The 15,570-nt window shown below is 40.1% G+C and overlaps 2 protein-coding genes across 2 annotated transcripts; both read left to right on the plus strand.

Moving 5' to 3' along the window:
• Positions 1–491: 491 nt before the first annotated feature.
• tmed10 (transmembrane p24 trafficking protein 10) lies at positions 492–5,930 on the plus strand. The gene is made up of 5 exons (XM_026142762.1): positions 492–742; positions 1,686–1,806; positions 2,681–2,754; positions 4,037–4,163; positions 4,560–5,930. The coding sequence occupies exons 1-5, from the start codon at positions 557–559 to the stop codon at positions 4,679–4,681; spliced, it is 630 nt and encodes a 209-aa protein (XP_025998547.1). The 5' UTR covers positions 492–556; the 3' UTR covers positions 4,682–5,930.
• Positions 5,931–11,686: 5,756 nt separating this feature from the next.
• On the plus strand, positions 11,687–15,519 carry eif2b2 (eukaryotic translation initiation factor 2B, subunit 2 beta). Its single transcript, XM_026194933.1, has 8 exons — positions 11,687–11,972; positions 12,242–12,362; positions 14,240–14,388; positions 14,471–14,634; positions 14,729–14,824; positions 14,903–15,040; positions 15,134–15,200; positions 15,327–15,519. The coding sequence occupies exons 1-8, from the start codon at positions 11,801–11,803 to the stop codon at positions 15,482–15,484; spliced, it is 1,065 nt and encodes a 354-aa protein (XP_026050718.1). The 5' UTR covers positions 11,687–11,800; the 3' UTR covers positions 15,485–15,519.
• The last annotated feature ends 51 nt before the right edge of the window (positions 15,520–15,570 follow it).

Here is a 15,570-nt window from a genome sequence, read left to right on the forward strand (position 1 = left end):
GTTTGCACTGAAGCACCGCAGCAATTTCCTAATGTTGTAAACCTCAACATCTGGCAATAAACCCATTCTGATTCTGATTCTGATAATAACCCCAAATTATGAAAAAAGAAGAAAAAAAAACAGGGTTTGTGATTGGCAAATACCAGGTTCTATACAAATATCTTTAGTTTTAGATATAATAGATATGCTGGACAAAAGGTTTTAAACATGCGCTGCTGCGAGGCAGGACGAAAAGAGGAAGTACACAGAGAAGACAATTGCCTGGACAAAGTGTTTATATTTTTATATGCTTTATTCTTAATTCCATGAATATTGCTCTTAACCAGTTGGCAAGCCTGGATATAATATAATAAAATGACTGTAAAGGGACTAAGATAAACTAAAATGAACAAAAAATAAAACACTTGGACCTCACCCGAACTTCACGGACACAGGATCTGCAGTTGGAGTTCCACGTCCAGGCCAGCGGCGGCGCTGGAGTGCTAAGGGAGGCCGGTAGTGTGAGTTGGAAGTCGGTGTTAAGCTGGTTGGCTGGCACGGTCTGGTTGGTCGGTTGATGGTAGCCATGGCTCGAGTCGCTGCGCTACTGCTCTTACCGGTTCTTATTGAATCGGTATTATCAATTTCCTTCTTTTTACCGGTCAACACCAGAAAGTGTTTACGGGAGGAGATCCACAAAGACGTGCTAGTCACGGGGGAGTATGACATAAGCGAGCAGGCGAACACGAAAACTAATCTGAAGGTGAGCGCAGACCTGCTGGCTAGCTACCCTCACCATTACCAAGTTTGTTGTCGGGGCCGAAATGGCTTCGATCTGGTTTTTAATGACCCGATGCATCGCTTACAAGTGACTCTCGTGGCTATATATGTTAAATCGAGTAATTTCTGCTGCGAAAATGTCTACTGTTGTTAGCATTGTAGCTAGCCCAGGCCCAGAAAACCTCGGCTTCCTGGTTTTAGAAGCTAATTAGCCAGCTGGCTACAGTCAGTGCTCGCTAACACTCCCGTTCAGGTTAATTTGAGGGGTAATTTACTTTTTTAAAAAATTAGTTAAGATACCTTGACACTAGTGAGCACTCGCTGTAACACACAGTGCACGTATTTATATTAAAACATTGGAGAAACGACCCTGCCGGTGACTTCGTCTGGGCTCTGCTGCTGTTACACGTCAGTCTTAGGGTCCATTCAGCTGCCAAGCACAGCTTAGCCATATTAGCACATTAGCTTCCAACACGTCAGTGATGGTTTGTGTATTATTTAAATGAAGATCTTAAAAGATTTTCCTCACATCAAAGAAAATGACCGATATTTATACTGTTACAGATTGCACTGCGTCCTCACGAAGTTATTTTGTTTTTTTTACTCCCCTCATGTTCTAACAGCTGGCAGTTTAATGGCTTGCGTGGGGTGTTGCAGCCTTGCATTTTCAGACACATGTAAGGATGACAAGCAACCATCATCACAATCTCAGCCTATAACTATCTAGAAAACGACACAGTTGAAGTGTCTGAAATCCTCATGTTGGTGTCATAAAAATACCATTATTAGTGATAATACTGGTCAATGATTTAAAATTCCCACATTAAAGAGCAAAGTAATTCAGTATTGATTTAAATATTTCAGTTAATATTCTGCTGTTTCTTTGGCTCTTGACTGTTGTTTATTGCTTTTGTGTATCTTTGCAGATCACAGACTCCTCTGGCCACACTCTTTACTCCAAGGAAGATGCTTCAAAAGGAAAGTTTGCATTCACCACAGAGGACTATGACATGTTTGAGGTTTGCTTCGAGAGCAAATCACCCATGGGTAAGCATGCCAACCCCCCATGTGTGTTATGGACAGCTGCTGCTGTTCACACACACTTGGTTTTATGCCTTAGTCACTGTCAAATCTTCTGATTAACCATTTAACCCGCTGTCTTCATCCGCTATTACTTATTAGTTTTATTAGATTTTGCAGTGATTTTGGGTTATATCGATAGATGGTCATGAAACTGAAAAGTGTAATTAATGAAAATGATTAATAAAATAAATGAATGCAAGTGATATTCCAGCCACTGTTGGCCTATAAGGTGGCTGGTGACAACAACTAGTGCTAAATGTTCAACATGACATAATGTACAACTGAAAGACTACATTTATTGATTCTTTACTATATGGCAGGGCTCGCAAAATCGCTAGCCCGACGTCCCAGAGCTAGCGATATCTGTGGTCGGGCGACCAAAATCTATCTCAGCCCCGCCCGTCGGGTTATCATATAGCCCGACGGGCGGGGCTGAGATAGATTTTGCGAGCCCTGTATGGGGATTTCTACATTTCAGATAGGGGGAAGAAATAAGAAAGGCCAAAATTATCATCATCACATCAAGCCAATGTTTCAAAATCAGGGCATCGCTACAAATACATCAATTATCTATACGTTTTATGTATTGATTCCTATTTGCACTGTGACTGTTAAAGTTTTACAATGCTTGTCTTTCCTGGTGTGTAAGTTAGTGATTTTTAGTTCAAGCTTCACAAAGTGCTGTAAAAGAATACAGTGTATTCTTTTACAGCACTTTGTGAAGCTTGGTAAAAAAAAAAAAAAGTGCTAGAAAGGATAAATTATATAAATGATGCTCATTTTAAATGTTTCAGTGAAATTGAATATGATGATTAAAGTTTTTTGCTCTTTTAATCAGGAACTGGAAGAGTGCCTGACCAGCTGGTCAATCTGGACATGAAGCACGGTGTTGAGGCCAAAAACTACGAAGAGGTCAGAATCAGTCTGAAATGTTTGTTTGTTTTCATATAGATGATGCACATGGTGTCTTGGAGATCAGGTCAGTAGGTTTTCTTGAAGCAGCCTACAATATCTTCACTGTTACATATAGGTTTAGTCTCATGTTAATCAAATGTTACGGAAGCATAATCTGGCAGTTGTGACCTCAGTGCCTCCTTTTTTAAAACTTGTCTTTTTTCCTGGAAGTACTGCTGTAGTTGTCTTTTGTTGAAGGACAGTGTTGACCTCAGGGTGCTTTGGTAATGTGTGCGGGAGGTTCCCTGGCTTCACATCATTCAATTTTTCTTGTATAGGGACGTGTGTATCGTCACAGTACTTGGGTTCCTTTCCCGAAAATGTATTACCACTAACTGTGACTGCCTTAGGCAACACTTTAGAAATTTAGGCGTGATAAAGAGCTGTGAGCTGATGATCAGTCCTCCCTCCCCACCCACACGCAGCGCACAAACATTACATGCTGTTCTTTGCGTGTTGATGGATGTTCGCCGAGACTTCCAAGTGGGCATTCCTGTTTGTGGGTAGCTGCAATTTCAGCTCCACCCACCATGTATTCACCTACATAGATGGACATGTTACTTATTGAACAAATTTGCAAGCTGTTCAGTGGGGGGTGTAGTTAAAAACACTGGAAGAATTCCTCACTGTTGCAGAATACTTGAGAATGTGTGCTTGGTAGAGCCGGCTGTAGTGTGCTGTGTTTTTGATCATTTGGCAGCTCACGGGTTTTTTACATCCAAGGTCCTAATGGCTGAGTGGGCCTGAAAAATAAATAAATATATATTTTACTTTATTTATTTTTGTTTCACACGACTAAAGGATGCATAGAGAAATTAAGTAGAAACATTCAAACCTGTTTCGGGCAGTTTTCCAGGCCTTTCTTGGACTGACGAGAATTTGTTCTAGTGGCTTACATCAAGTCATGCACAAAAAAAACAAACCAGGAGCTACCACATAACCAAGAAACTTTCTGACGCTAGTTGAGTTGGTACACGTCGTGCATTGATATCATAAAACGCTGTGGTTGGTTGTGGTTGCGGAACAAGGCCAACCACACCCAGGCTTTTCTCAGGTGCAATTGTTCACACCAGAGTTCGAATGGCAGATTCTTATGAACCTGTGTAAACAGGAATGCTTTGGCATACACACGACACTAGACTGACACCTGCTGGACAAATTATTTAATAACCCTTCTTCTCAAGCTGTTGTACAACCTTCTCTGCCATTTCCCTCTGATCATTTTCTTTTGTCCCTCCAGATTGCCAAGGTGGAGAAATTGAAGCCTCTTGAGGTTGAGCTCAGGCGCCTGGAAGACCTCTCGGAGTCCATCGTGAACGACTTTGCTTACATGAAAAAAAGAGAAGAGGAGATGCGGGACACCAATGGTAATACAACCCAGCACATAGCTATTCAGTAGCTCTCTCACTGAATTCAGTTTAATTTTATTTATATAGTGGCAAATTGCAGCTGTCACCTCAAGGAGTGTATTTTAAGTTAAAAATCCAACAATCCCAAAAGTCACACAACTCCTTATAAACTTGGACTTGGTGACTGTGGGAAGGGAAAACTCAGATTTAGCATAAAGAAACCTCTAGCAGAAGCATTGTCGGGCTGGAGCAGCCATCTGCTGCAAATGTTCCTTTGTTATTGTTTTCTTAGGAAGTAGCTAAAGACGTCAGAGTAAAGTTGTCTGCTTGTAGTGGTTACTTCAGTGATGAACAAGGAGTATTGCATCACTGTCCTATAACACGGCTACCCTTTTTTCGGTCATCTGTCTACAGAATCCACCAACACACGCGTGCTGTACTTCAGCATATTCTCCATGTGCTGTCTGATTGGGCTGGCCACATGGCAGGTCTTCTACTTGAGGCGTTTCTTCAAGGCTAAGAAGCTGATTGAGTAGAGCGACCCGCTCCCAGCTCCTTACCTCGCGGGACGCTGCCTGACGGTCAGCCAACACATCCAAACATCCACCCTCCTTGGACTAGCTTCAGCAAACAACAGCAAGTGGGGGCTCAAAATCTAGTTTTCAAGGCTGAGAGAGAGAGTACCAAGGTTTTCTTCTGGGGAAAAATAAAAGTAAAAATAAAAAAAATATCACCTGCTTATTTAGTGGTTGGAAACATGAAAAGCGCTGTAGGGAGAAATGCACTGTAAGACATGGGAGATGTCCGTCTCTGTGGTTGACATTTCTGTCTGCACTGTTTTGAATGTTGCAGCTCACTGAATAAGAACTTCGAGCGTTCGTTGAACAGCAATGTTTGATTTTGAGCTCAGTTTGAATGGATGTGCCATGAGCGAATGTCTTTTGCCCTCCTGTTTATACACTCATTCTTTGCCATGCCAAGTAAACTAGATCCTTGGTGCCCTTTTATTGAGTGAAGGTTCTTTGAAAACACAGTTTGTTGTTACTTTGATGAGACAATTGGCAACCACTGAACTTCTGTGTTTTGTCACTTAATTTGCATACATGTCTGGTAGCTAAATTTAACTGTTTTTTTTTTTTTCATATTGTAATTACCACTTAGTTCTTTCAACTGGTAATTTTCTTTTTCTTTTTGGGGGTTGTGAGTTGTCAGTAATATTCTTAGTTGTAAATTAGGTCATTTCTATGGGCTCTTGCATAGATTTTTGTTTCGGAACATTAACATCACCTATCAAATGAAGCAAGGAACCAAAAACCTTGTTCCTAGGAAGGAATTTGTAACATCCTATGTATATGGTTATGAGTAAAAACACCCTCCTGATTTCTATTATACAGTTTATATATATCTATATATATATTTGTGAAAGCTTCTCCTGTCAGAGTGCAATGGACAGAGGTGTTGAAATGTAAAGCTGTCCAAGCATTTTCAGTCACAGGCCCTTCTTCTTGACACTGGTAGAGCTAATTATTCTTCTGAAATTTCACAAATATCAGTTCCCAACTACAGTATGTGCAGATCCATCCAACATGCTTCTTTCCAGCAGAATTGTTTTGGCTCGGGGTGGTTGCAGATTGTTTTTGATGGGGATAATTTAAAGCATCTGTCATGGGGTACATTTTTAACAGTGAACGTTGTGCGCAGTCACTGATTTTTATGTTGACTGATTAAATTTTGTAAATTTGTGTTGGGCTTTTATTCAATAAACTATTGGATGGATTTACATTATTTTTGTTTTGTCCTTTGAATTGCCTATTTAGGCATTTTTGAAAAGTAGGAGACGCATGTAGAGTGCATGTGCTCTCATTGGCTGATTTGTTATGTACCCCTGCCCAACTGCCAAGTAGTGCATGCATCTAATCAATCACATGGCAGCAGCTCAGTGCATTTAGACATGTAGACATGGTCAAGACAACCTGCTCAAGGTCAAGCTGAGCATCAGAATGGCGAAGAAAGGTGATTTGCGTGGCTTTCAATGTGGCCTGTTTGCTGGTGCCAGATGGGCTCGTCTGAGTATATCAGAAACTGCTTGTCCACTTGAATTTTCTCCACACAACCATCTCTGGGGTTTCCAGAGTATGGGTTAAAAAAAAAAAAGAAAAAGGAAAATATCCAGTGAGCAGCAGTTCTCGCAAGTTGGGTGAAACTCCATCATTGATGCAAGAGGTCAGAGAATTGCCAGATTGTTTTAATCATTTTTAGTCATGTTTTTATTGTGTTTTTACCGTTTTAAATACATCGGAAACCTCCATTTATTTATTTTTGCCTTTCCACGTTTCCAACATGTTACATATGCATGTTCTGTATTGTTTAGCTGTAAAGAAGGCTAAAGAGCAATTTCTGCTCGTATTTCACATGTACTAATGCTTTATAGCGGTTTTAAAAACAAAGCCTGTTTGACTACAATGGCAACTGTCACTTCAGTTAGACTGTCATTCTTCTGTTACTGTTGGTTGATTGAAAGCAAATAATAGCTCAAAAACACTTGTCACACCCAAGGTATTCAGAACAGTGTCTATGAATGGACAACATACAGAAGTTTGGGAAGATGGGCTGCAGCAGGAGAAGACCACACCAGGTGTATTTCCTGTCTGCTAACAACAGGAAACTGAGGCTAAAGTTCATGCAGGCTCACCAGAATTGGACAAAAGAAGATTTGGACTAAGGAACATGAAAACTTGGATTCCGGATGCCTCGTATCACTGGTTCAGGATGGTAGTGATGATGTAATGAAGTTGGGGATGTTTCTTTGGCAGCATCTTGTTGAATCTTTGCCACAAAGAATTAAAGCAGTTCTGAAGGCAAAAGGGTGTGCTAGTGAAGTGTGTTTATGTTTGTTTATGACTGTTATTGAATCTGCTGAGTGCTACAGTTTCTAACATGAAGCCATCATGTTAAAGTGACTTGATGCTTTCCAGTAGCCTAATATTTAGATGTGGAAGTCACCTTTTAAATGTATTTTTTGCCAGATCAAAGTGGAAAAAAATCAATGAAATAATTTTAGTAACAAACAATCTAGAAATAGACTAAAATCTAGTGGAAAAACAGTGTTGCTAACAAATTAAAACCAAGCAGAAAAACAGGTGTCCTCTGTGTCACAGCCTGATGACATTCAAATTTCCTGTCACACTAATGATTTTAAACCAGAAATCCAAACATCCCATCACCATAACAGCAGTTATCTAGGTTGGCTAGAGAACCTGCCTCACTAACCTATTAATCTTACTTTTTAGAACAACTCTTTCTGTTGATCACAGTAACGACCAATAAATTTTCTTTTTGCATGCCTTAAAGCACGTGAATAATGATCACTAATGACCAATTAAATGGTAAATGGCCTGCATTTGTATAGTGCTTTTCTAGTCACTAAGGACCCCCAAAGCGCTTCACACTACATTCAGTCATTCACCCATTCACACACACATTCACACACTGGCGATGGCAAGCTACATTGTAGCCACAGCTGCCCTGGGGCGCACTGATAGAGGCGAGTGATCAAACTGTCCAGAAGATGATAACCATCTAAACACAGCTAGGATGCATGCAACACAGCGTATCTGAAGAGATGATGGAGCCATTAACCTCATGTGGAAGATGCTTCGATCCAAACAATTTCCAATAGATTGAACCTCTGCAGTGAGAAGAGGCAGATGCCATCAAAAGATGAAAAGTGAGCAACTGTGTTCTTATCTTTGTGTTTTGTGAGGCAATACTTTATAATGTCTTATATGCATCCAAATAAAATACTTGTGTCTGAAAGAGGAAGGCTGACAGTCACGACTGTTACTGGAGGATAATACAGAGACGCCAGGGTGTACTTTAGTTAGAGATTCCACTTATAGTTGCTATCAATTATTCAGACTCCCAGATCAGTGCCACAGGATACCTGCACCATAATCACAATCCACCAGGCTCAATACAAAATCATATGATTGTGACAGACAATAATCTCAACATTAATTTCAAGGTGATGGAATATCATGGGACTGCGCTCTATTATTGCTTTGTTATAAGATAGAACTTTATTAATCCCTCGGGTGGGTTCCTCTGGGAAATTCGATTTCCAAAAAAAGCACAGCAACGACCGAAGTTACAGCTACAGAATTGTTATATATATATATACACACACACACACACACACACACACACACACACACACACACACACACACACACACACACACACACACATATAAATACAGAAACAAATATAAATAAAATATGCAAAGGGGATAAATAGAATAAATAGGAATAAAAAATAAAAATACAAGTGAATTGCACATTTCAAGTATTGAGTCTATTGCACTGTTGACTATTTACAAAAAGTATTGCACAAGGTATTGTACAGTGAGGTGAAGAGGCACTACAGCTTAGTTGTTCCCCCCTCCTTTGTCCTCCTGTTTCCCCTCCCTCTCCCCTCCAGAGAGGAGTTAAACAGTTTGATGGCGTGTGGGACAAAGGAGTTTTTAAGTCTGTTAATAATCCCCCTGCATAAAGCAACAGTCCCGACATATTCTCAGAAACTTATCCAAGAAAAGTCAGCAGTATTTCAATGGCTTACAGTTTTTTCTGATTGCTTAAGCACATTTTTTGTAACTATTGGCTAATTTTGCAAAACTCTTCACACAAATAAGAAAACCTGTCACCCAATAATCAAAACATTGTAGTTCTCTTGCAAAAGCAAACACAGCTAGATTAACTCTTCACACCTTCGTAAAAATGGTGTTTCCGTATCAAACAGTACACACAAGCCATCATCTACTAAGCACACAATGCGCCAACTGCACACTGATGGTATGAATACAAAACACATCTGGCTTTTGCTTTCTCTGTGCACAAGGTAGGCTATGTCAGTTTGAGCTCATACTTCTGTCATAGATCCATAAGTACTGGTGTTTATTCAAACACATCAAAACAAACACAAGTGTTTATTTCCAAGTATAGGATTATTTGCAATCGCCATAATGACTATATGGGTTACTTGGTCTGCAGTGAACATGCTTCCTCTGCCCCCAGCATCTGGTCATCTAGCAATTCTGTAAAGTAACAATTTCAGTATTTTTACATCAATGGTATTGGTGTGTTTCTCATTGGCATATGGCAGTGCTACAAATCTTTGTGTGAAGTGACTGTACTAACCGATTCTCATTTCAAGATGTCCTTATGGTACTTGCTACAGTGTAGCGGCTCGAGATAGGGTGGACCTGTTGGCCAGCTACCCTCAGGGTCATTCCACGGTTGATTACATGGTCCACTATTGTAGCTCTGATGTCATCAGCAATTCTATTTCTTACTCTTCCTACCCTTCCTCTCCCCCCTCCTCATCTTCCTCTCCTCCCTCCTCATCTTCCTCTTGCTCCTCCTTGTCCTTGTCGTCCTCTTCATCCTACTTCTTCACCTCCACGTCCTCTTCCTCGGCCTCCTCTACTTCTCACTCTTTCTGCTCCCTCCATTGTACTCTGCACACACAGCTTACCTGTATTATAGTGCTTAGGCTGATTGCAAAGTGAACTAATTATCTAAAAAAGTTTTCACATGTGAAAGTGTGCCAGACAGTTGGCAAATTAGTGTTAATGATAGCCATACATGTGTATACTTTTGCTAGGAGTGTGTTGGAAATTTGGTAATTGAGTGTTGTGCAGTGAATTGTGCCTACAGTTTTGCAAAGTGTGTGTTACAAAATTGCAAACTGAGTGCAAAGCAGTTTTTGTGCTTTTAGTTTTGCAAACTCAGTGAGTGGTTTTGCTATAAGTCTGAATAGTTTTAGAGATTGTGCTACAGGAATCACAGTTAGGGTTTAAGCATTCAGAAAAAACTGTAATATCAAGGCCAAACTTCCACTCAGCCTCAGCCTCAAGTAACCAAGGGCTGCTTGAGAATATAACCCCCTATTAAACAGCTGACAAGGATACAAAAAGTTGTTTTTTTTTAAAGGGAGATGATTTCTTTTGGCTTCAAGCATCATACTGAAACACATGTAAAATCCTACTCTTTAGGACTGTGTTTTCCAACCACTGTGACCGAGAAATGATCAGGAGTACCGTGGAAGATTATCTGGTTCCACCAGATTAGTGCACTAAGCGATCGACGTGAGTAACTAGCAGAACAATTACATTCTCTTCCACTAGAGGGCAGTACAACTATCTGCTCTAATTTAATGGGTTGCCAACTGCCAGTAAAATAGAATATGACGTAGAGGAAATTACATTGTCAGTGAGACAACGCAGCGCGTAATAGCAATAGATAAATATTTGAAAAGAAAAAGTGGTAAATCTGACCTGGGTCCTGGAGAAAATTGCGACCCAGACGAAGGCCGTAGCATGAGTAGTGATCAGAAAAAGCAAAAAATGTATACTGGGGACAAACCGAGCCAGTTCCTCTATGCCTGGTGCGCGGGGGGAAATGATCAATATGCCTTTTGTGACATTTTTGTTTGGTGGTGTGCCGCGTGATTTTTCTAATGTTAAATATGTGCCATGGCTCCAAAAGGTTGGGAAACACTTCTTTAGGAAATATATGTTTTCAACAGTGCAGCGTGATCACTTTCAATGAGTCTGACAATGACAGGAAGAAGAAAAGCCTCTTGTGATGTGTTTGTGTCTTTGTGTTTGTGTCTTATTTATATTTTATTTAATTGTATATAATTTATTAAAATTATTTGTTGCATTTTTTACAGTATGTATAAATTATCCAGGAGTGGACTAGATCTAATAAACTGTCAACTTTGTGTAAATATACATATGTTTTCTATAAAATTTGAAACCAAACGAGCAGCCAGCCCGTTCACTAATTTCTCAATTTAAATGTTTTAACGATACATAGACGATAAATATCTACTATTTTTTATTGCTATGATAGTAACTATTAATATTACTATAATTAATCTTTCTTGCGCTGTTTTCCATTTCTCTTAAAAATACACTTCTTTCAGCCTCTCTTGGTTTTCATCCAGCATCTACGGCCCAAAATGGCCATAAAAAGGAATATTTGTCAACAAAGAATTAAATTAAATGGAAATAGCACAAAGCATTGACCAGAAAGGTGTATGCTTTAGCTGAAGCTTGTTTTATCTCCAATGTATACAGAGCATATTTTCATAAATAGCAAGCAAGACTTTTATTATGGAATCTAATTTCTGCCACTAGGAAAACTAAAATTAAAAACTTTTCGTCTATAAGTCCAAAGTTGGAGTTATTGTCTCAAAATTTCAGCTTATGTACTCAATCTTCTGAGAAAATAACTAAAAATTGATCAAATAGCATATATGTTCAAGTTATTAAGTCCGGGTTTTGAGATAATAACCCGATATTTTTTACGATATAATAATAATAATAATAATAATAATAATAATAATAATAATAATAATAATATATCGTTGTTTTACATTTCACTTTCAGACTGTCATTTTACTGTAGAAATGGGAAATTGTTGTAATTTCGACCCACTCTACTGTAACGCACGTGAAGCGGCAGACCAATCAGATGACGGCGAGCCCACAGCCACCCGGATGTACTCCTGAAGTGCTTCCTCGTCAAAACACTGGCATGGTGGAACTATTGAGTGACTCAAGTGTTACAGTGACAGCTTTTTAAAACAGCTATGCCGGGCCCATACAAAGAAACAGACCTAACCGAGAGGGTCGAGGCGTTCCTGTCCGACCTGAAGCGCGGGGGGACCGGGGCAGGACCTCTCCGGGGCTCTGCGGAGACAGCCCGAGAAACGACAGCCCTGCTCCGCAAAATTACAGCCCAGGCTCGGTGGAGCAGTGCAGGTGCTGAATGCTGTTTGTTGTCGACACAGTGAAGTTAACTGCAGCGACAGCTGCCATTGTAGTCAAACAGGCTTTGTTTTTAAATCTGGTATAACGCTGTAGTACATGACAAATAAGCTTTCTTTAGCTTTCCTTACATCTAAACAATACAGAATATACATATGTAAAATGTTGAACATGTAGAAAAAATGGTTGCTGATGTAAAATCATACACAAAAAATATTCTATCCCAAGATTTTGGTCTTTTGCAAACATCTTCTCGATTTCAGGTGATCTGATGGAAATAATCCGCAAAGACGGGAGGAGGATGACAGCAGCTCAGCCCTCAGAGACCACAGTGGGTAACATGATCAGACGGGTGCTGAAGATCATCAGAGAGGAATATGCCAGGTGAGGACGCCAAAACCTACCATTTTCAAAAAAAAAAACCATTTGGTCCTTTTTAATTTGATAGCAACGTGTCCCAAAAAAGTTCGGATGAGGAGAACAAAAAGCTGGAAAAGTAAGCAGTACTAAAAGTAAACAGCTGGAGGAACATTTTAAAACCAATTAGGTGAACTGGGAACAGGGAATTAACATGACTGGGTATAAAAGAGCATCTTAAAGAGGCAAAGTAAAGTAAAGATCAGCAGAGATTCACCAGTCTGCAAAAGCCCTCCATAAATTGTTGATGAATTTCAGAATAATGTTCCTCAACGTAAAAATGTGAACACTTTGAATATCGCATCATGAAAAGATTTTGAGAAACTCGAGAAGACTCTGTGCGCAAGGGACCAGACTGAAAAACAGGACTGGATGCCTGTTATATTCAGGCCCTCATATGGCACTGCATTTAAAACAGACATGATTCTGTCATGGAAATTCACTGCATGGGATCAAGAGCACTTAAAGAAATTATTGTTTGTGTTCACCTGTGTTCATCCACAAGTGTATGTTAAAGCTATACCATGTAAAGAAGAAACCAAATGAAGTGAGTCAAAGTGGAAAACTCTTCTATGCATCATCAGTGCTGAAAACTATTTACAGGTTTTAGAGTAACATATGTTCCCATTCAGATATTGGTAAACTGCATCTTGTACAGCAGCATGGCTCTGTAGTAGAGGTAGGGCTGTGCGATATGACCAAAATCTCATATCCCGATATAAGAATTCTATCGTCCCGATAACGATATAAATCACAAAAATGTAACATTTTTGTAAATTCTGTGAATCTCGGGCAGCTCGACTTGCGGCAAGTGTTTCCAGCTGCGCGTCATGTAGCTGGAGTCGAGTGTTTTAACCGATGTATGAAACTATACATTTTTAGACATAAGTTGTAACGGCTGCCGTTTTCTTTGTGAGTATTTATTACACAGTGTGCCACGGGAAACAGCCTGTTCTAACGTTTGAGTCTAAGGTTTATTTTTTAGCACCTGGCGGCTCTTTTTTACTTCTCATCCGTAAATAATCTGCTCTTTCACGTGATTCTGTTTATTTTGAAAAGTCTCAACAGGATCTTGAGCTTTATTGTGAAAGGTTTATGTGGAACATAAACAAGCGGACACGCGATGGTTTTACCGTCGTTGTTGCTAACGACAACGCATAAAAGCAGGCGCTTGTCCGTCTGTAGTGTGGTTATATAAAATATAAGAGAAAGAGAGAACTTTAAGAAATTAATATCGCCACTACAGTGACCATCAAAACTATGAAAAAATATTGCTGTAAAGAGTTTATTTTGCGACACCACGAAACAAACGATAGCATAAAATGAAACGATAAATGTTTTTATATCGTCATCCGATATATATCGTTATATCGAACAGCCCTAAGTAGAGGTGCTTCAGCTCTGAGCTTCCCTTCCTGCAGTCCAGACCTTTGACTATCTGGAAACATTTTATGCGTGTTGAAGTAAAGTAAATGTGACAAAGAAAACCCAGGACTATCGAACAGCTAGAATCCTCCAGCATCCTCCAGCAGCTTTTCTCTTCATTTCCCAGATGTTTACAAACTATTTACAAACATGTCGCTGTCCCAACCTATTTGAGATGTGTTGCTGCCCTCAAATTGAAAACAAACTAATGAGCTGCAGTTTCAAGTTTTTTCTTCTGTCCCAGAAAACCATTTGACCTAACAGTTGAAGTTGAATCAATAGGCAGCCATGAAAAGCAAGTACAATCGTACCATATATTAAAGGATGAGAGTATGTTGCTTAGAAATACTTAAGCTACAGACGGCTGAAATACTTTGTGTTTTTGGTGAGATTTGTGCTTAACTGTGTTTTTCTTTCAGATCTCGGGGCAGCAGTGAAGAAGCAGACCAGGAATCCCTCCACAAGTTGCTGACCTCTGGGGGACTCAGCGAGGAGAACTTCAGGCAACCTTTTGCTCTCCTCAAATCCAACGTCATCGAGGCCATCAATGAGCTACTCACTGAACTGGGTAAGTTGCGTTATTACCAAGATAGCGTCAGTTTGTATTTTAAATCACTCCAATTCTTGGTGCCCATCATTCTGTTTTTCAGAGGGAACGACCGACAACATTGCCATGCAGGCCCTGGAGCACATCCACTCTAATGAGGTCATCATGACGATCGGCCGCTCGCGCACCGTGGAGGCTTTCCTCAAAGATGCTGCACGCAAACGCAAGTTTCACGTCATTGTGGCAGAGTGTGCTCCTTTCTGCCAGGTAGCTCATCTACATCAGTCATAAAGGAAATATTAAATGTCTAACTTTAGATAGAAAACACAGTTCCTAATCTTATTTTTTCACCTCTCTACAGGGGCACGAAATGGCTACAAACCTCTCAAAGGCTGGCATCGAAACAACTGTGATCACAGATGCTGCCATATTTGCAGTCATGTCTCGAGTTAATAAGGTACTTAACGTTTTAAGGAGACGTTAGCGCAGTCATGTTAGAGCATGCAGGTGAACTTGTGTCATGATCTTTTTGCAGGTCATCATTGGAACACAGACAGTTCTAGCAAATGGAGGCCTGAGGGCCATCAACGGGACACACACACTGGCCCTTGCAGCTAAGCATCACTCCACACCTCTGATTGTTTGTGCTCCCATGTTCAAGCTCTCACCTCAGGTAAGAGATTACTCCAAAGTCCGAGTTATCTCCTTTCAACCCCCATAAATGATTAAACTCATACTTCTGTGAACATGATATGTCATATTTCAGTTTCCAAATGAAGAGGATACCTTCCATAAGTTTGTCTCCCCACATGAGGTGCTCCCGTTCACTGAAGGTAACATTTGCAACAAAACTGACCTCAACCACGTGCCCACCTTTGGAAAATCCTTTTCAGATTTGGACATATCCTCTTTGTCAGGTTTTTTTTAAAATAACTCACATTTTTCTGTTTATATTTCAGGTGAGATTCTCTCAAAGGTGAATGTGCACTGTCCTGTGTTTGACTATGTCCCGCCCGAGCTCATCACACTGTTCATCTCCAACATCGGAGGACACGCACCGTCATACATCTACAGACTGATGAGTGAACTTTACCACCCAGAGGACCATGAACTTTAATCGGTGTATTTAACAAATAAATAGAAATGAATGATTTTGCAGTGTAGTTTGTGTCTCTTTTGATGTGGTTTCATTTTTTGTACCTG

This window comes from Astatotilapia calliptera, chromosome 15 (assembly GCF_900246225.1).
Source record: "Astatotilapia calliptera chromosome 15, fAstCal1.2, whole genome shotgun sequence".
Lineage (NCBI taxonomy): Eukaryota > Metazoa > Chordata > Actinopteri > Cichliformes > Cichlidae > Astatotilapia > Astatotilapia calliptera.